The sequence below is a fragment of the Crinia signifera genome, chromosome 4 (assembly GCF_055691185.1).
Source record: "Crinia signifera chromosome 4, ASM5569118v1, whole genome shotgun sequence".
NCBI lineage: Eukaryota > Metazoa > Chordata > Amphibia > Anura > Myobatrachidae > Crinia > Crinia signifera.
Genome location: NC_139220.1, coordinates 15,254,534 through 15,271,327, shown reverse-complemented (window position 1 = coordinate 15,271,327; position 16,794 = coordinate 15,254,534). Strand labels below are relative to the sequence as shown.

The following is a 16,794-nucleotide window of genomic DNA, read 5'->3' as shown; positions in this document are numbered from 1 at the left end:
TAAGTAAGTTTAATTTATATAGCCGACTTTCTCCAACATGTAAGTGGCACTTATGTTTCAAATATGTAATGGGTATCATGGTGTGCGGAATAATGTGTAACGGGCATCACAGTGTGTGGATCAATGTGTAATGGGCATTATGTGCAATGGGCATTAGGACGTTAAACCTGTTAATTTATTTGAATCCCAGCACTGGGCACGGTCCTTACTACTGCAGGCATACACATACATGTAGGGGCACTAGACTGTGGTATGCACTCAGTTGGACCTAGTGCATGATGGGAAAAGTCAAGAAACAAAAGTGGATCTAGGCGCAACCATGCAGTTACCCTGAAAGATTACTTGCTCAGGGCTGAGGCACGTAGTGAGTATGCCCAAAATTAGCTTCTAACAAATCCCCATTGTCACCCAGTAACATGTAACGGTACTTTGGCCCTTATTCAGGTCTGACCGTAGTACAAATTTGTTCTCAAGATGGGCAAAACCATGTGCACTGCAGGTGGGGCAGATGTAACATGAGCAGAGAGACTTACATTCGGGTGGGGTGTGTTGAAACTGAAATCTAAATTGCAGTGTAAAAATAATGCAGCCAGTATTTACCCTGCACAGAAACAAAATAACTCATACAAATATGACTCTCTCTATACATGTTACATCTGTCCCACCTGCAGGGCACATGGTTTTGCCCATTTTGAGAACAAATTTGTACTGCGATCAGATCTGAATAAAGGCCTTTGTAGTTTCACGGCGCCACTTATGCAGTCAGCGTAGTGTCCCTGTCGTGTTCCCGTAGTCAGCTTGTGTCTGCGTCTGTGTGTATGTTCGCGCCTAACCGGAGCTTATGCAGTTAGCGTAGTCAGTCAGCGTTGTGTCAGTGCTTATTACATTGTGTGGGAACCATTGACCATTTTCAACCTGCCTGACATGACAGGTGTGAATGTGTTCCTGAAACACCCCCACTATCCACGTCAGCCTGAAGTGTGGCGAGCGGATGCGTTACGCATCCTCGCGACTGGTCATACCCCTACTATCCACCTCGGCGTGGAGTTGATCTTATATAGTGTGGCGAGCTGGAAGCATGGGGAGCGCAGCGAGCCCCGCGCGTAGACGTGGAAAATGAGTCCGAAGCAGGGATCGCACACGCAGATTACTTGACATGTATTCCGCGTGCACTCGCAACGCTTCGGGCTCTGTGCTTACCACACTTTATAAACTCAACTCCACACCGACTTCGATAGTGGGGGTATGAGCAGGTCGGGAGGACGCGTACCGCATCCCCTCGCAGGCTGGCATGGATAGTGGGGGTTTGAAATGGAGGCATTTGCCAGTATGTAACATGGAGCACTGGCAAATGCGTCCTTTAGTGTGCATGAGACGCGCTTGCGCCCGCACCCCCCCCTTTGTGCATGAGGCACATACACTTCCGAACCCCTAACCCTGACCGTCTCACTGAAGCGAACACGGGCAGGGTTGCCATACCCTGCCGCACGAATTACTCTCCGCCGGCGCCCGTATGATCATCTCTCCGCCGGCGTCCACCAGCGCCGGGGACCTGGCGGTTACCGGCGCCCACTAGGCTTGCCAGGGATGCCGGGAACAGAGCTGCAGCTCGCGGGGACAGTACGGTGCTTCGCTACCCTCAGCACGCTAATTTATTCTCCCTCTATGGGTGTCGTGGACACCCACAGAGGGAAAAAGTTTTGGGATTTCAGCAGTCGGGATTTGACCGCCGGGATTCCGACCGCCGGGAAATTGACCGCATCCCGACGGGGACATAACGCTGACAACGTAGCGTATTGTGGTGCTGTAAAACTACATAAGTACCCATGTAACTAGTTAACAGCAACCATACTGAATGGAGACGGCGGATGACTAGGGTGTGACGTCGGGATAGGTCCTTCTGGCCACTTGGAACTAGCGTCAATCCTTCAGGAAACGGAGCGGAAGTGGGGCAGGTAAATAGTTACGGCCGGAAGTGGGGCGGAAGTGCTCCGAGTCTGGCGGAAGTTAGTGGTGTGTGACAGAGTCTGTGTTCCCCCTGGTCGCTGCTCACGTGTGTAGTAGGAGACAGTGACCCTGCTAAGGTGAGTGGCCATGTCCCTGGGGTCTCCCCTCCAGTGCCCCCACACACTCACCCTGCCAGTAGTGTTCCAGGCATTACAGGCTGCTGCTAGAGCTCCCCCCCCCCCCCCCATTATCCTCCCAGAGACTGTCTGTAAGTTGTCAGAGGGGATGGTACAGTAACACTATGGCTGCATATTAGCTGCTATGTACTTATTTTTTTTTCTGCAAGTGTGTTATATTATTACCTGTATAGAACTGTTTTATGTATTATGCTGGAATCATCTGACAAAAGTCGGGGATAGGGACGGGGATGATTGGGGGACCCTGGAGAGTGGACGGGTATATACAAGGGTACAGCAAAAGGGGATATACAGGGGGATGGGAGAGGGATTATTGTGGGTAGACCCTGGGGAGAGGCACAGGGGAAATGGATGTACAGGGGGACCCTGTGGGGGAGATGGATGTACAGGGGGACCCTGTGGGGGAGATGGATGTACAGGGGGACCCTGTGGGGGAGATGGATGTACAGGGGGACCCTGGGGGATATATACAGGAGGATAGGGACGGGGGATGATTGGGGGACCCTTGAGAGCGGAGGTGGTATATACAGGGGGATGGGAGAGGCACAGGGGAGATGGATATACAGGGGGACCCTAAGAGGAGGTATACACACAGGGTGGGTAGGGAGAGGGATATTCAGGGGGACAGGGGAGTGCCACTAGCTGGGTTGCATAAGAACCAGAAAGTACATCAATGTAAGCCACCTACTGTAGCTGATGTGCAGATGCAGTCATTCCTAACGGTCACGTTAACCCAGACCCCACCTAGCTGGAGCACAGTTATTACTAACTGTCACATTTTCCAGTCCATCTAGCTGGTGCACAGGTGCCGCCATTACTAACTGTCACATTTTCCAGACCATCTAGCTGGTGCACAGGTGCCGTCATTACTAACTGTCACATTTCCCATACCCCCTAGCTCAGGGCTGGGCAACACCGGCCCTCCAGATGTTGATGAACTACACATCCCAGCATGCCTTGAATCAGTTTCAGTATGGCCACATAGCAAAACTAATGCAAAGCATCCTGGGATGTGTAGTTCATTAACATCTGGAGGGCCGGTGTTGCCCAGCCCTAGCTGCTGCACAGGTGCAGTCATTACTAACTGTCACGTTTCCCAGACCCCCTAGCTGGTGCACAGGTGCAGTCATTACCAACTGTCACGTTTCCCAGACCCCCTAGCTGGTGCACAGGTGCAGTCATAAAGAACTGTCACATTTCCCAGACCCTCTAGCTGGTGCACAGGTGAAGTCATCTTTATCTAAAGAGGGGCAGGTGTGTGGCATTACTAATGGGGACAGGTGCGTGGAATAACTAAGGGGGAGCTGGTGTGTGGAAATATGAGGGACATGGCATAATGTGAATTTTTACTAGTACAGTGTGAAATTTCACTCATTCCGTGTGGCTTAATGTGACTTGGCTCAATCTGTGCGGCATAATATGTAAGGGGCAAGTATAAGGGGCCTACTGTTGTGTTGTATGATGTGTAAAAGGGGTATATTTGGTTAGTGGCCAAATGTGTGGCCCTCAAATATCTGCTGGAAGTATTAAGTGGCCGCCCAGCTGAAATAATTGCCCACCCCTGCCCTAGCTGGTGCACAGGTGCAGTCGTTATTAACTCACATTTCCTAGACCACCTAGCTGGTGCACAGGTGCAGTCATTACTAACTGTCACATTTCCCAGACCACCTAGCTGGTGCACAGGTGCAGTCATTACTAACGGTCACATTCCCCAGACCACCTATCTGGTGCACAGGTGCAATCATTACTAACTGTCATATTTCCCAGACCACCTAGCTGGTGCACAGGTGCAGTAATTACTAACGGTCACATTTCCTAGACCACCTATCTGGTGCACAGGTGCAATCATTACTAACTGTCATATTTCCCAGACCACCTAGCTGGTGCACAGGTGCAGTAATTACTAACGGTCACATTTCCCAGACCACCTAGCTGGTGCACAGGTGCAATCATTACTAACTGTCATATTTCCCAGACCACCTAGCTGGTGCACAGGTGCAATCATTACTGTCATATTTCCCAGACAACCTAGCTGGTGCACAGGTGCAATCATTACTAACTGTCACATTTCCCAGACCACCTAGCTGGGGCACAGGTGCAGTCATTACTAATGGTCACATTTCCTAGACCACCTAGCTGGTGCACAGGTGCAGTCATTACTAACATTTTTCAAACATATGCTGCATTATTTCCTAACAGATACATTCAACAGATACATTCAACAGATACATTCAACAGATACATTCAACAGATACATAGGTGGCCTGGAAAATACATTCAGCAGATACACGGGTGGCCTGGAACACAAGGACTGTTGTAGAGAACATATGTGAGATGCGTGTGAATTGTGCAGAGTGGGGTAATGAGGTAGAGTCTCCTACAGAGCTGAGGAAGGGGATCAGACACTTGTTAGGTTTGCCTTAAGTGGTGTTTAAGGGATTTTTGTTTTTTGTTGCACTCTGTAACGTACAGGAGACCCCAGTGCAGGTTGTGGCAGTGCACCCATGGGTGAACATTTAGGGGGAAAGATTAGTCTACAGATTAGACACAGACTGAATGCAGGGAGCAAAATACAGCCCAGAGTCACCAATGGCAGCTAGGCAGCAAGTGTGAGTTGTCATCCGCAATAGAGATAAATGGGCAGCTTCTGTGGGCTGTTGGGGAGGTTGTGCATCTGCTGCTCTCTGTTATCAGGTAAGTGCGGCTGAGGGGAGGCTGACTGTGGGATTACACATGAAATATCTCTTCCCAATGATCACATCCTTCTCTACAGTGTCTTCAGCTCTGAGAAGTCGGTGACACTTAACTTATCCAATAATTTTCCTTCGCAGGTCGTCCCGTTTCTGTGGCTGGGGTTAATTGCGGAATAATAGCAATGTTTCGCAGAGCGGCCACACAGGTGTGTATGACATGTAGCTGTTGTTCAATAAAGGCATCTACTGTCTGGGATAGGTAAGATAAGGGGGTTCAACAGTTGGGATTCCAATGGTCATTAGACCGATGTTGGAATCCCAACAGCTGGGAGAGCGCAAAGAAGCCAATTGCGGTCTTGCAGTGCCTCATTTCTCACTCCTGTCACTGCCGGAGCTAAGCCAAATGCAGGAGACACACGGCGCCTCATACCTCACTTTTATCACTGTTTTTGCTGACCTAACTGGCTGAATACTTTTTGTGTGTGTTTTTGGGCCAACATAGGGCCAAATTTATTAAGCCTTAATGCAGGGGCGGGGAACCTTCGGCCCTCCAGCCGTTGTTTTGAACTACACATCCCAGAATGCCCTGCAACAGTTTTAGTGTGGCCAAACAGAAAAATTGTAGCAGGGCATGCTGGTATGTGCAGTTCAACAACAGCTGGAGGGCCGAAGGTTCCCCATCCCTGCCTTAATGAGATAAATCGGAAAGCAGTAAAGAAAAATACAGGACCAGACAATCAGCACCTAACTGTCATTTCTCAAATGCGGACTGTAACATAGCAGTGAGAAACAGATTGGCTGCCACTTTATCCCTCTTAATCACCCTCGACTTTAGCTCTTGTTAAGGATTAATACATCTGCCCTATAGTTCCAGTGTGTACCCAGCTTAACTCTCTCTACTTTATCACTCCCCAACGTTTAGTACACTTCCCCCTTAGACTTTTTACGTCCCAGAGAATAACGTGATACCTTGTTTTCATCGCCTTCTTTCCCAGATGTTTCGGCAGACAGTCAGATTTCAGTCCACAGATTGGGGCGTTTTGGAGAGATGTGAGTATTCGATTTCCATCAATTATTTATTTATTTACAGTTTCTTATATAGCGCAGCAGATTCCGTTGCGCTTTACAATAGTAGACAGTGATAAGACAAACGTGGTAACAACAGACAGACTTGGAGGTAGGAGGGCCCTGCTGCAAGCTTACAATCTATAGGGACATAGGGGGGAAACATAAGGACAGGCACCAGTAATAGCATAGCAGTTACAAGTCCAGAAGGGAAGCTATATAATACATAAGTGCCTCGGAGGGTTATGCATGTAGAACTTAAATATGATAGGCTTGCCTGAAGAGGTGAGTTTTCAGGGAACGCTTGAAGCATCTTATTACATAGGACATTAGGAGGATGACTCATCAAAGAACCTTATTTGTTTTATTGCATACGGTTATGGACAACCGTATCGCCACATCGTGGTGCAATATCCACCGGGATAAATGAATGTAATGAAACCGCTTTGGTCTGCAACAGAACAGCCATTAAAATAACAGTACAAATGTGAAACAACAATACTGGGAAAACTATAACAATTGACAGATTAACATGACACAATTCGAACCAATTTGGGGAAAAATAGCTACTGTAGATGAGAATCAAGTGTGATAAATTAAAAAATAACCTGCGATTAAAGGATCAGTGCTCACATGACTTGAATGAACCAATGAATGACAGCGATCATGTTTAAAAAGGCCACATTTTATTCCCGGTTGGGTTGTCACAATGGTGAAGACGAGAGCATCAGAAGTGTCACCAATTTATGGGCAAAGGCCAAGGAGGACCCCACAAGACATAGAAAGGAACAGGTATTGATCATTAGGTATACAGCAAGTAGGTCGACATGACTTAATGTCAACATGGGTTAGGTCGACACAAGCATTAAGTCGACATGGGGGACCTAGTGGCGTCGACCTAGTGAACGTATCCCAAAGGAACAATTGATCTTTGCCAAAACATAACTACACAATCCCTCCGGGTAAATTTTCTGTGGAAAGATTCATAGGTTCCAATAATGTTGACTATAATTGTAGAAATGATTTGTTGCAAGACACATTCAGCCTTCTCATATTTGTCAGAGATTGTACTAACTGTGGGTCACTGGTCCATTTCTATGGGTAAATCTCAGTTCTGTAATGCCTAGGAAAACACACATCCAAATATTACACATGTAATGATATCAAATAAACCCCCCAACAAAAAATACATTTGTATAACTTAAATCTGATAAACGTTCCTACCGAATGTCCTACGCATTTCGCCAACTCAACCCCATTTCTGAGATAACGCGTCGGGTCAGTATCTTTCTTCATCCAATTTTAGATTTCTTCTCTAAAATAACATAAAAGAAATAGTTTTCTATCTGTATAGCTGGTAAGTTGGCGTTTGTGAGGGCATTTATTTAATTTTTTTAACAGTTTCTTATAGAGCGCTGCCGGTTCCATTGCACTTTTACAATTAGAAATAGGGATTAAAAAACTGGATCGTAACAGACCGTCAAATGGTAGGAGGGCCCTGCTCGCAAGCTTACAATCTCTAGTTATCTCACATTTGTGTTCTAAGATGATAAAATCCTAAAATACACTTTTGTATTTTGAAGGCTAATTTCCATCCTTTTTCTTTATTTTCTTCTCACCTATTCTCCATTTGCTTTCTCTCCTTCGTGACTGCAGAGGGTTAACCTGAATCTGGGGGGATACCAGGACATCTCTGCAAGGTGTATTAGGCTCCGCCTCTTTTCTTCCGGTGTCCTTAATCCATCTCCCTTGCTGAGTGTAGATACAAGGTGGCTTATTACAGACAGGTGCTTACCTGCAGATATGACGTCTGTCATCCCAGGAGGAAGGGGATAGTGCGTTCCTGAAGCCAGCGGTACAGTAACATTGTAGCCGTCAGCGAGACCAAGAACCACTTTATCATTTTAATTGAAAACTATATATACTTTATTTCCGTAAGCTATACAAAAAAACAGTACAGCAAAAACTCATTATACCATATGCCTTATATGACAGACTCTCCTGGGGTTTTGGAACCACATGTCCCAGAATAAATAGTCTGAATATCCTAATATTTAACCCCTTCCCGACGCAGCATGTTTTTGCCTTCCTGACAGAGGCCTTTTTTTCAAATCTGACAGGTATCACTTAAGTGGGGATAACTTTTTTTTGCTTTTACTCACCCAGTGATTTTGAGATTGTTTTCCCGTGACACATTGTACTTTAAGTTAGTGATAAATTTTGGTCGATACAGTTTTTTTTTTTTTGTGAAAAATACCAAAATGTCGTAAAAAAATAAACATTTTGCAAAATGTTACATTTTCTGCTTGTGAGACAAATAATCATACCACTCAAAATAGTTAATAACTAACAAAGACCATTTCTATACTTTATTATTACATCATTATTTCAACCTGCTTTTAATTTTTTTGGACACTAGGGGGCAGCAGAGTCAAAATTATGCACATCACACAGTAAACGCTGCTTTTGGCTGTTCACGTTTGAACAGCCAATCGCAGCGATCGCCCATGGCGGGGGGCATCGCTGCCCCCCCTGGGCAATGAGGGACGATGTCTGCTGTCAGGGACAGCAGACATCGTCCCTCTGTCACCGCGTCCCTAGACGCGGTGACACTTTGAAGTCATGACGTACATTTACGTCATGTGTCGGGAAGTACATCCCGACCATGACGTAAATGTACGTCAAATGTCGGGAAGGGGTTAAAATATATATACAAAAATGAATACGTTCTAAAAATATAGAATGACATCAAAAGGAATTACCCTCTATATCATTGGTTCTCAACCTCAGTCCTCAAGACCACACACACACACACACACACACAGTTCACGGTTTCCAGGTCACCAGGCAGGGAGATTCAATGCTGATTTCTGTCTGTTCCATATCATCACCACTTGTGCTGAGAGCTGTCATGATGGGCATTATCCGAAAGTGATAATAGTTTTGTTGTGAGGTGGCTCAGAGAGAAATGTGGCAGCGTGCGCTGAGCAACTCTCCTGATTGAGAAGTGATAAAGACTGTAAATGTTTTTTTTTGCAGTTGCTACAATGATGACATTCGGTGGCTGCTGGTCGTCTGCCCTTTAGTATATCAACATCATAATGACAGAACTTTAGTAGTAAAATGACATATTTAGGTTTATTTATTGAACAGTGTTGACTGTCGTCTTCTTTCACTTGTGTGTTCCAGCCGTAAACAAGGTGCAGCTATTGGGCAGAGTTGGCCAGGACCCGGTCATGAGGCAGACGGATGGCAAGAACCCTGTCACCATCTTCTCAGTGGCCACCAATGAGCTGTGGAGGTCGGGGGAGAGCGAGGTGTTTAGTGGAAGTGAGTATGAGCGTGTGCTTGCTTTCATTAGCAGAGTGTTACTTATGTACTGTGCTCATCAAACTTAGAGGGCGGAGAAGTTACTCATATTAACCAATCAGCTTCCAACATTTCTCAGACGCACTGTATAGAATGATGGGTAGTATCTGAGACATTTAATCCCCCCCACAGTGCTGCCGTTATAATTTCACTGCAGACTTACAGAGATGACATCATGGCCAGGGTGATGTGTGGGCTGACTGGTTTCTGTCTCATTGTGACGGTAGAACCCAGTATGTAGGAATTAGGAGGGTTGGTCTGGGAAAGGGGGTGAATGTCCACACCCACTTCCACCGCGCCCGGGTTTATCCTCCTCCTGCGGTCCCACTTCCTGGGGTCATCCTCCTCCTGCGGTCCCACTGCCTGGGGTCATCCTCCTCCTGTGGACCCGCTGCTCAGGGTCATCCTTCGTGCCTTCTGCCGAGGGTCCTCGTCCTGCAGGTCTGCTGCCCAGGGTCATCCTCCTGTGGGCCCCGCTGTCCAGTGTTCTCCTCCTGTGGACCCCAGCCGCTGTGCTCCAGCTGTCTGCCACCACCCGATGCTCCAGCTCTGGGCGAACCCAGCGGCGACAGCCCCCGGGCAACCCGGAGAGGGCCCAACTCCAGCCCCCAGCCTCACCCAACCACCCATGCTGGCTCTCCCTCCAGCCGCAGCTCCATCCAGGGCCTCTGGCATGCTGGCCCACCCCAAAACCTCCTTCAGCAGGACAGCATCTGGACCCATGCAAGATGTGGGTGCTCAAGGGGAGATGGCCTGTTGAGCTCTTCCACTGCTGCCTGTGAGTAGCAACGTCAAGATGGTGCCGCTGAACGGCTGCCTGGGTGCTGCACAGCTCAGTAAATCTGTCCCCCATGTTTGTGTCCCTCATCAGTATACGTCTATCTGTATATCTGTACGTGTGATATATCCGTAATGTCACTGTTTTACTTGTTCGCACCCTGGCGATTGCACAGCAATCCAAATCCAATTCCTAGTATACGCAAGTATACCTGGCCATTAAAGCTGATTCTTATTATGATGTGTACTCAGAGCAGTTCTGTGTCATATTTAAGGGCAAAGAAAAAGAGATATATCTCTTATATATTTGGCTACATCTGTCACTCAAAGTGTGTCTGGAGCTATAACGCTGGGTGGAGCCACTGACTCACATGACTGACTCACATGACTGACTCACATGACTGACTCACATGACTGACTCACATGACTGACTCACATGACTGACTCACATGACTGACTCACATGACTGACTCACATGACTGACTCACATGACTGACTCACATGACTGACTCACATGACTGACTCACATGACTGACTCACATGACTGAGAACCAGCCTAGTGAGCCCACAGACAGTGCCAGACACCCTCTGCCTCTCCATGTTACACAGCAAAGACACAGCTACTCACCAGACACACCAGGTGAGCGCCTCACACCTCCATACCTCCCAACATGACCCTCTCCAGGAGGGACAGAATGCTCTGTTTGTGGACTTCCATCTTAATTTATGATTGTCATCACCTGTCATTTTAAACAGGGTAATTGATAAGAAAGGTGTTTAAGCACAGGTGATGGTAATCCATAAATTAAGAAGAAAGTCCAGAAACAGAGCAATGTGTCCCTCCTGGAGAGGGTCATGTTGGGTATGCACCTCCCTCCCTCCCCCCCCCCCCCCCCCCATTCACGGCATCCCCACGATTAAATGGCACATGCAAAACACTGACATGGCTATGGTCGACAATGAAAAAGGTTGACAAGATTTATTTTTCACTTTTTCAATGTTTTCATATTCATTCTCATGTGTCGACATGGACACCAATGAAGTGCCACACTTATGTCAACATTGACATGTGTTGACCTTTCTGTGTTGATTTTTTCTTGTGGCGATTCGCGGCACCCCCCGCGACCCCCCTCCCGCGATTTGCAGCACACCCCCCGCAATTCGCGGCACCCCCGGTGACTCCCGCGATTCGCGGCCCCACCCCGTGACACCCCCCCTCCTGCAATTCGCGGCACCCCGCGACCCCCCCTCCCACGATTCGCGCCAACCCACCGGGCCCCCCCTCCCGCGGTTCACGGTGCCCCCCACGACCCCCCCTACCGTGATTCCCCACCCCTGACCCCCCCTCCTGTCATTGCGGCAACCCCCCGCCCCCGCGACCCACCCTCTCGCGATTCACTGCAACCCCCCTGCGCCCCCCCCATCCCACGATTCGTGGCACCCCCCCCCCCCCCCCGCGACCCCCCCCTCCCGCAATTCACGGCATCCACCCACGACCCCTCCTCCCGTGATTCGCGGACACCCCTCACCTCCTCCCTCCCCCCCCCCACCCCCGCGCGTGATTCACGGCAACCCCAGGATTAAATGGCACATGCAAAACACTGGCACGGCTATGGTCGACAATGCAAAAGTTTGACATGAGTTTTTGAAGATTTATTTTTCTTTTTTTGAATGTTTTCATATTCATTCTCATGTGTCGACATGGACACCGATGAAGTGCCACACTTATGTCAACATTTACATGTGTTGAACTTTCTGTGTTGATTTTTTCTTGTAGCAATTTTTTTCCAGTGACAACTATGAACTATGTGCACGTCAACCTACACATCATCAACCAATTCTTTGTATAATATATAACACCTGTTCTGTTTTACTGTAGGTGTTTTAAGTCAGACCTTTTACTGCTACTATTACTGTTTATGTAAATGCATTCTGAATGACAGCAACATCCTACCATCCTTCTACAAGAATATATAACCAACTAGGTGATTCATCGCGCCCCGTGCCCCCCCCGCAATTCACAGACCCCCCCCGCGCACCCCCCCTCCCGCGATTCGCAACCCCCCCTCGCGCAATTCACGCCCCCTCCCATGCTTTGCGGACCCCCGCCCTCTCCCGCGATTCGCCGACACCTGGCCCTCTCCCTCCCTTGATTCACGGCACCCCCCGCGCCCCTCCCGCAATTCACGGCACCCCTAAGCCCCTCTTTAGTCCCCCGTATACTCACACACCCCTATCACTACCCAGCTTCCTGCTCTCCTGAACCGTAACTTCCACCACTGGGGAGTCGCTGATGCTGTTTTGCCCACATGCCCCTATCATGCCTCATAGCCCAGCCTCCTGCTCTCATGCACCCTAACTCCCACCCAGTAGGAGGAGACACTGACTCAGGGCCACCATCCTGTACTCCTGTACTGCTACGCTGGACCCTCACCCACTGGCAGAAGCTGCACAGTATCCCCACACACCCCTATCACTACCCAGCTTCCTGTTTTCCCGCCAGTGGGGAGCCGCTGACTCAGGAACACCCTACTATACTATTGCGCACACACACACACACACACACACCTAAACAACATGCACACACAGCCCCCCCCACACCCACAAATGTCACTGTACCATCCATACTATCAATGTACATCTTACTCTGTAACCGCTTTTTAATTAAACAATACAATACACACCCCCTACCACATCATATGCTCTCTATGTAACACATTTCACCTATAACTCAAGTTGCAATACAGGCATCTTTCATACAATTCTAACCATCTTTCTCATATACAAATGTTCACAAATTAAGGGGGCGCAGCCCCTTACGACGGTGTGAAGAGCGCCCGTAGGGCGCGATGAATCACCTAGTGTATATATATATATATATATATATATATATATATATATATATATATATATATATATATATATATATATATATATATATTATTTTTTATTTTATTTTTCACTGTGTCCTGACATTTTGTCGTCTTTATCAGCTGGAGACATTAATCAGAAGACAACCTGGCACAGGATCTCTGTTTTCCGGCCTGGCCTCCGGGATGTGGCCTACCAGCACGTCAAGAAAGGGTGAGCGCGTTGTGGTCGGCATATTGGGTCCTCCTGTAAAATGCTTTCATTAGGTGGAACAGCCTGCTGCGCGTTGTGACCCAAACGTTCGTTTCCAAGGATTGTTATCTAGCCACCTCTCCACCCTGTGCTATCTGGTCAGAATGACGGCATGGAAAACATGGTTAATACGTTGACCTTGAAACTTGTCAACCTCATATTGTCGACAGCACATTTTTGTGTTGTTATTAGGGGTTATGTCAAAGGTTTAGTATTCGGCTACATGTTGACATCATGCAGTGCAATTAAATTGTGGGGCAGTTATCAGAGGCCATATTTGCACTACACAACCGTTAACAAAAAAAAAACAACCGTCTAGATATATAAAATATTATCTACTTTTTGGCAAAATCAGTTACCACTGCTACTTATACAATGATGAATTATGTTGAATTATTACAACATCGAAGTTCGCACAGTTCCAACCCCGATTCGCGGCATTTCAAAATGAATATCTCCCGCAATCCAAGTAATTTTCTCTCTCCCATCAGGGCGCGGGTATTCGTTGAAGGAAAGATTGACTACGGAGAGTATACAGATAAGAACAACGTACGCAGACAGGCGACCACCATAATAGCAGGTGAGTGTGCAAACTGGCGGCTGGTTGGATTATTCGCGACACCACCCGAAACGCCGTTAATCCCGTCCACCTTTATTTGTTTGTGAATTACTTGTGACCAGTTTTTAGCTTCTTAGATTTTGCCAGCAGAGGGCAGCAGAGTAACCATACGATGGGCACGATCAGTAAATCATTAACTAACTAAAGTGCAGCTTTTACCGTCACCCCGATGGAGGTTTTCCTAAAACCTCAGAACCATCTCTAAGGAAACCTGTTGATGTTTAATTTCATCTTCAGTATTTACATCGCTATTATTACTAACGTCCCGCCTTCGTGGGTCGCGTCTCCTAAACGGCGGATTTGGGCCTACACACATAATTGCAGTTATTAATAAACCGGGTGCACTTGTTGTTTTAGCAGATTAGAGGAATATTAGCAGCTCCTCCCTAGTCAGCGCTAACGGCCTGGCATCCGACAGGATACGGAACATCGCGTTATCCAGTCTAGACAGCAACGCGCAGCTGCGCCAATCTCCGCCTTGGCTTCCTAGGAATTCACATTGGTTTCATAGCGAGAAGGAAAATATTTTTGTGTTTCTGGAATGATTATTCTGTAAAATATTAAGTGTTGTACAAAAATACACGTACCCTGACCTATAGCAATTTCTGTAATCCTTGGGGAAATAACTCTGTTTATTTGGTGGAGAAGGGAGATATTACAGGGGCAGGGACGCTGTAGGAAATAAACAATGTATGTCACCTTTATTCCACACATATATATATCACGCTGTGTTTATCTCTAGTAACTGACCCCACACACACAAACAGCATCTGTATAGTTGTGTGCTCCCCACCCCCATTTGCAATTAAGCACACACACACACGTACATTCAGTGCCTTTGGTTGTGTCAGTGCGACCGGTGACCTCAGCAGTATATGGCGATGACAGATGTGTCCTGGGTAAGATGTGTTGTCTCAGTAACGCTTGAAGAAGCAGAGGCTGCAGCTTCCACATCCACAAGACGATTGTTAAAGGGACAGTCTGCTATCTGCAGATATTTTCTGCCCATCTAATTTCATGAGGTTACTGGACTGTCTACCTTGTAAAGCAGCTGGTTTTAAATGACCATTTGAGATGATAGAAGTGAATGTTTTTAAATATCTCCGCCCAAAAGATGGATAAATTGTGGAAAAACTTCTGTATCACACCGTTTATATGTTCTATACGTTGTTTGTTCATGACAGTTATACTTTAACGATCTGTGATTGGCCGTACCATTCTTTCTTCCCATAAGTCTGGGAAACGCCAAAGGAAGGAAAAATATTTGTAGCACCTCTGTTGTTTATGGGACACGGAGATTACCGTAAAGGGGGAATCTAGACATTTATTTGTAGCTTCAAAAGAAACCGTCGGACAATGTCTGCCTGCACTGTGCGTTTGTCGAGGAAGCTGATTGGACAAGAGACGATCCACTTGGCTTTATTGGCAACATACGCAGTTGGCCGTCAGCCTGGGCCAAGCAATGGGGAGGGAAGTTGCAAAACTCCGTAGGGCACTTGTGGTTGTCATATGGTTGTGAGAAGGGGGATGGGAGGCCTGGGGGACTATTGCTTTTAAACCTCTTACAACTAAACAAAAATGTGATGATCTGCAGTAAATATGTCCCTTCTCTTGCAGACAACATCATATTCCTGAGTGACATGCGGGAAAAGTCTTGATGTACCCCTCGGCCCCCTCGGTTGTGTCCTTTATGTACAGCACTTAGATTTGTTTGATGTTATACCAAGTAAACTCTTTCTTTGTATTTACTTTAGGGAAATTAAAAACAGTTTTCTAAGACTTCTGTCTATCGCTGGTTTCTGTATTGCATGTGTAAATGATCTCTGTTTATCTCGCCCTCGTCTCGCTGGGGGCGATGTTTCTGCTGTTATTGGGCTAAAGGGTGAAGCTGGGAGGTCAGTCTTGTATCCCTGCTGCTGTGACCACATCCTGTATAGGGCAAGGTAATGGTATCTGTAGAACAGTGAAGGAGACTTCTGTTACGACACGTTATACCAGGCATGTCCAAACTATGGCCCTCCAGCTGTTGTTAAACTACAAGTCCCATCATGCCTTGCCACAGTTTTGCTATTAGGGAATGCTAAAACTATGGCAAGGCATGCTGGGACGTGTAGTTTCACAACAGCTGGAGGACCGCAGTTTGGACATGCCTGCATTAGACTTAAATAAATATTATGATACCAGTTTATGAACTGTGGTTTTTGAGCTTTTAACATGAATTTAATTGTCTACGCTGAGTGACTTAATTTGGGGGTACACACTGGAGCGAGGGGGATTTGTTCTGATGTCCCCGTCAGCCCCGATATCTCGCACACACTAGAGCTGTGTTAATTATGGATGGAAGGATCAGTAGCGATGTTGCAGCACATCAGTCTTAGTGCCGTCACAAGCAGCCGTGGAAGTGGGTATATCGCGCATACACACTGGGTGATATGCCAGTCCCGACTGGCGGCATATCGCCCAGTGTGTACTTGGCTTCAGGCGCTTGTGACTTGCCATGTGGGTTTTTTACTTCCTCGCAACATAACTTGTTTCCGTGAGTGAGTTGTTTTGTTAGGAGATTATAAAAAAAAAAACCTCTGTATATGAGATAGAAAGAAAAAATCTTGGCCTTCAGTTCCTCCGCACATCCACAAACCTGCAGACTCCGGCCCTTATTCAGATCGGATTGCAGTACAAATTTATTCTCAAAATGGGCAAAACCATGCTGCATTGCAGGTGGGGCAGATGTAATGTGTGCACAGAGAGTTATATTTGGGAGAGTTATTTTGTTTCTGTGCAGGGTAAATACTGCCTGCTTTTTTCTTACACTGCAGTTTAGATTTCAGTTTGAACACTCGCCACACAAATCTAACTCTCTCTACACATGTTACATCTGCCCCACCTGCAGTGCACATGGTTTTGCCCATTTTGAGAACAAATTTGTACTGCGATCAGATCTGAATAAGGGCCAATGTCACGGTATTAGAAATGTATTAGTTTTGGGTACTTGTTTCCTAGAACG

At 47.0% G+C, this 16,794-nt stretch overlaps 1 protein-coding gene across 1 annotated transcript; it reads left to right on the top strand.

The window, feature by feature from the left end:
- The first annotated feature begins 1,952 nt into the window (after window positions 1–1,952).
- Window positions 1,953–15,569, top strand: SSBP1 (single stranded DNA binding protein 1). The gene is made up of 7 exons (XM_083181189.1): window positions 1,953–2,084; window positions 4,976–5,043; window positions 5,833–5,887; window positions 9,092–9,232; window positions 13,042–13,132; window positions 13,663–13,751; window positions 15,408–15,569. Exons 2-7 carry the CDS (start codon window positions 5,020–5,022, stop codon window positions 15,446–15,448), a joined length of 441 nt encoding a protein of 146 aa, XP_083037315.1. The 5' UTR covers window positions 1,953–2,084; window positions 4,976–5,019; the 3' UTR covers window positions 15,449–15,569.
- Window positions 15,570–16,794: the final 1,225 nt, after the last annotated feature.

Coding starts and splice junctions, on each gene's coding strand:
- SSBP1 (XM_083181189.1), top strand. CDS start 5,020: ATGTTTCGCAGAGCGGCCACACAG. Junction 13,133..13,662: donor TACCAGCACGTCAAGAAAGG/GTGAGCGCGTTG, acceptor CTCTCCCATCAG/GGCGCGGGTATTCGTTGAAG. Junction 13,752..15,407: donor GGCGACCACCATAATAGCAG/GTGAGTGTGCAA, acceptor CTTCTCTTGCAG/ACAACATCATATTCCTGAGT.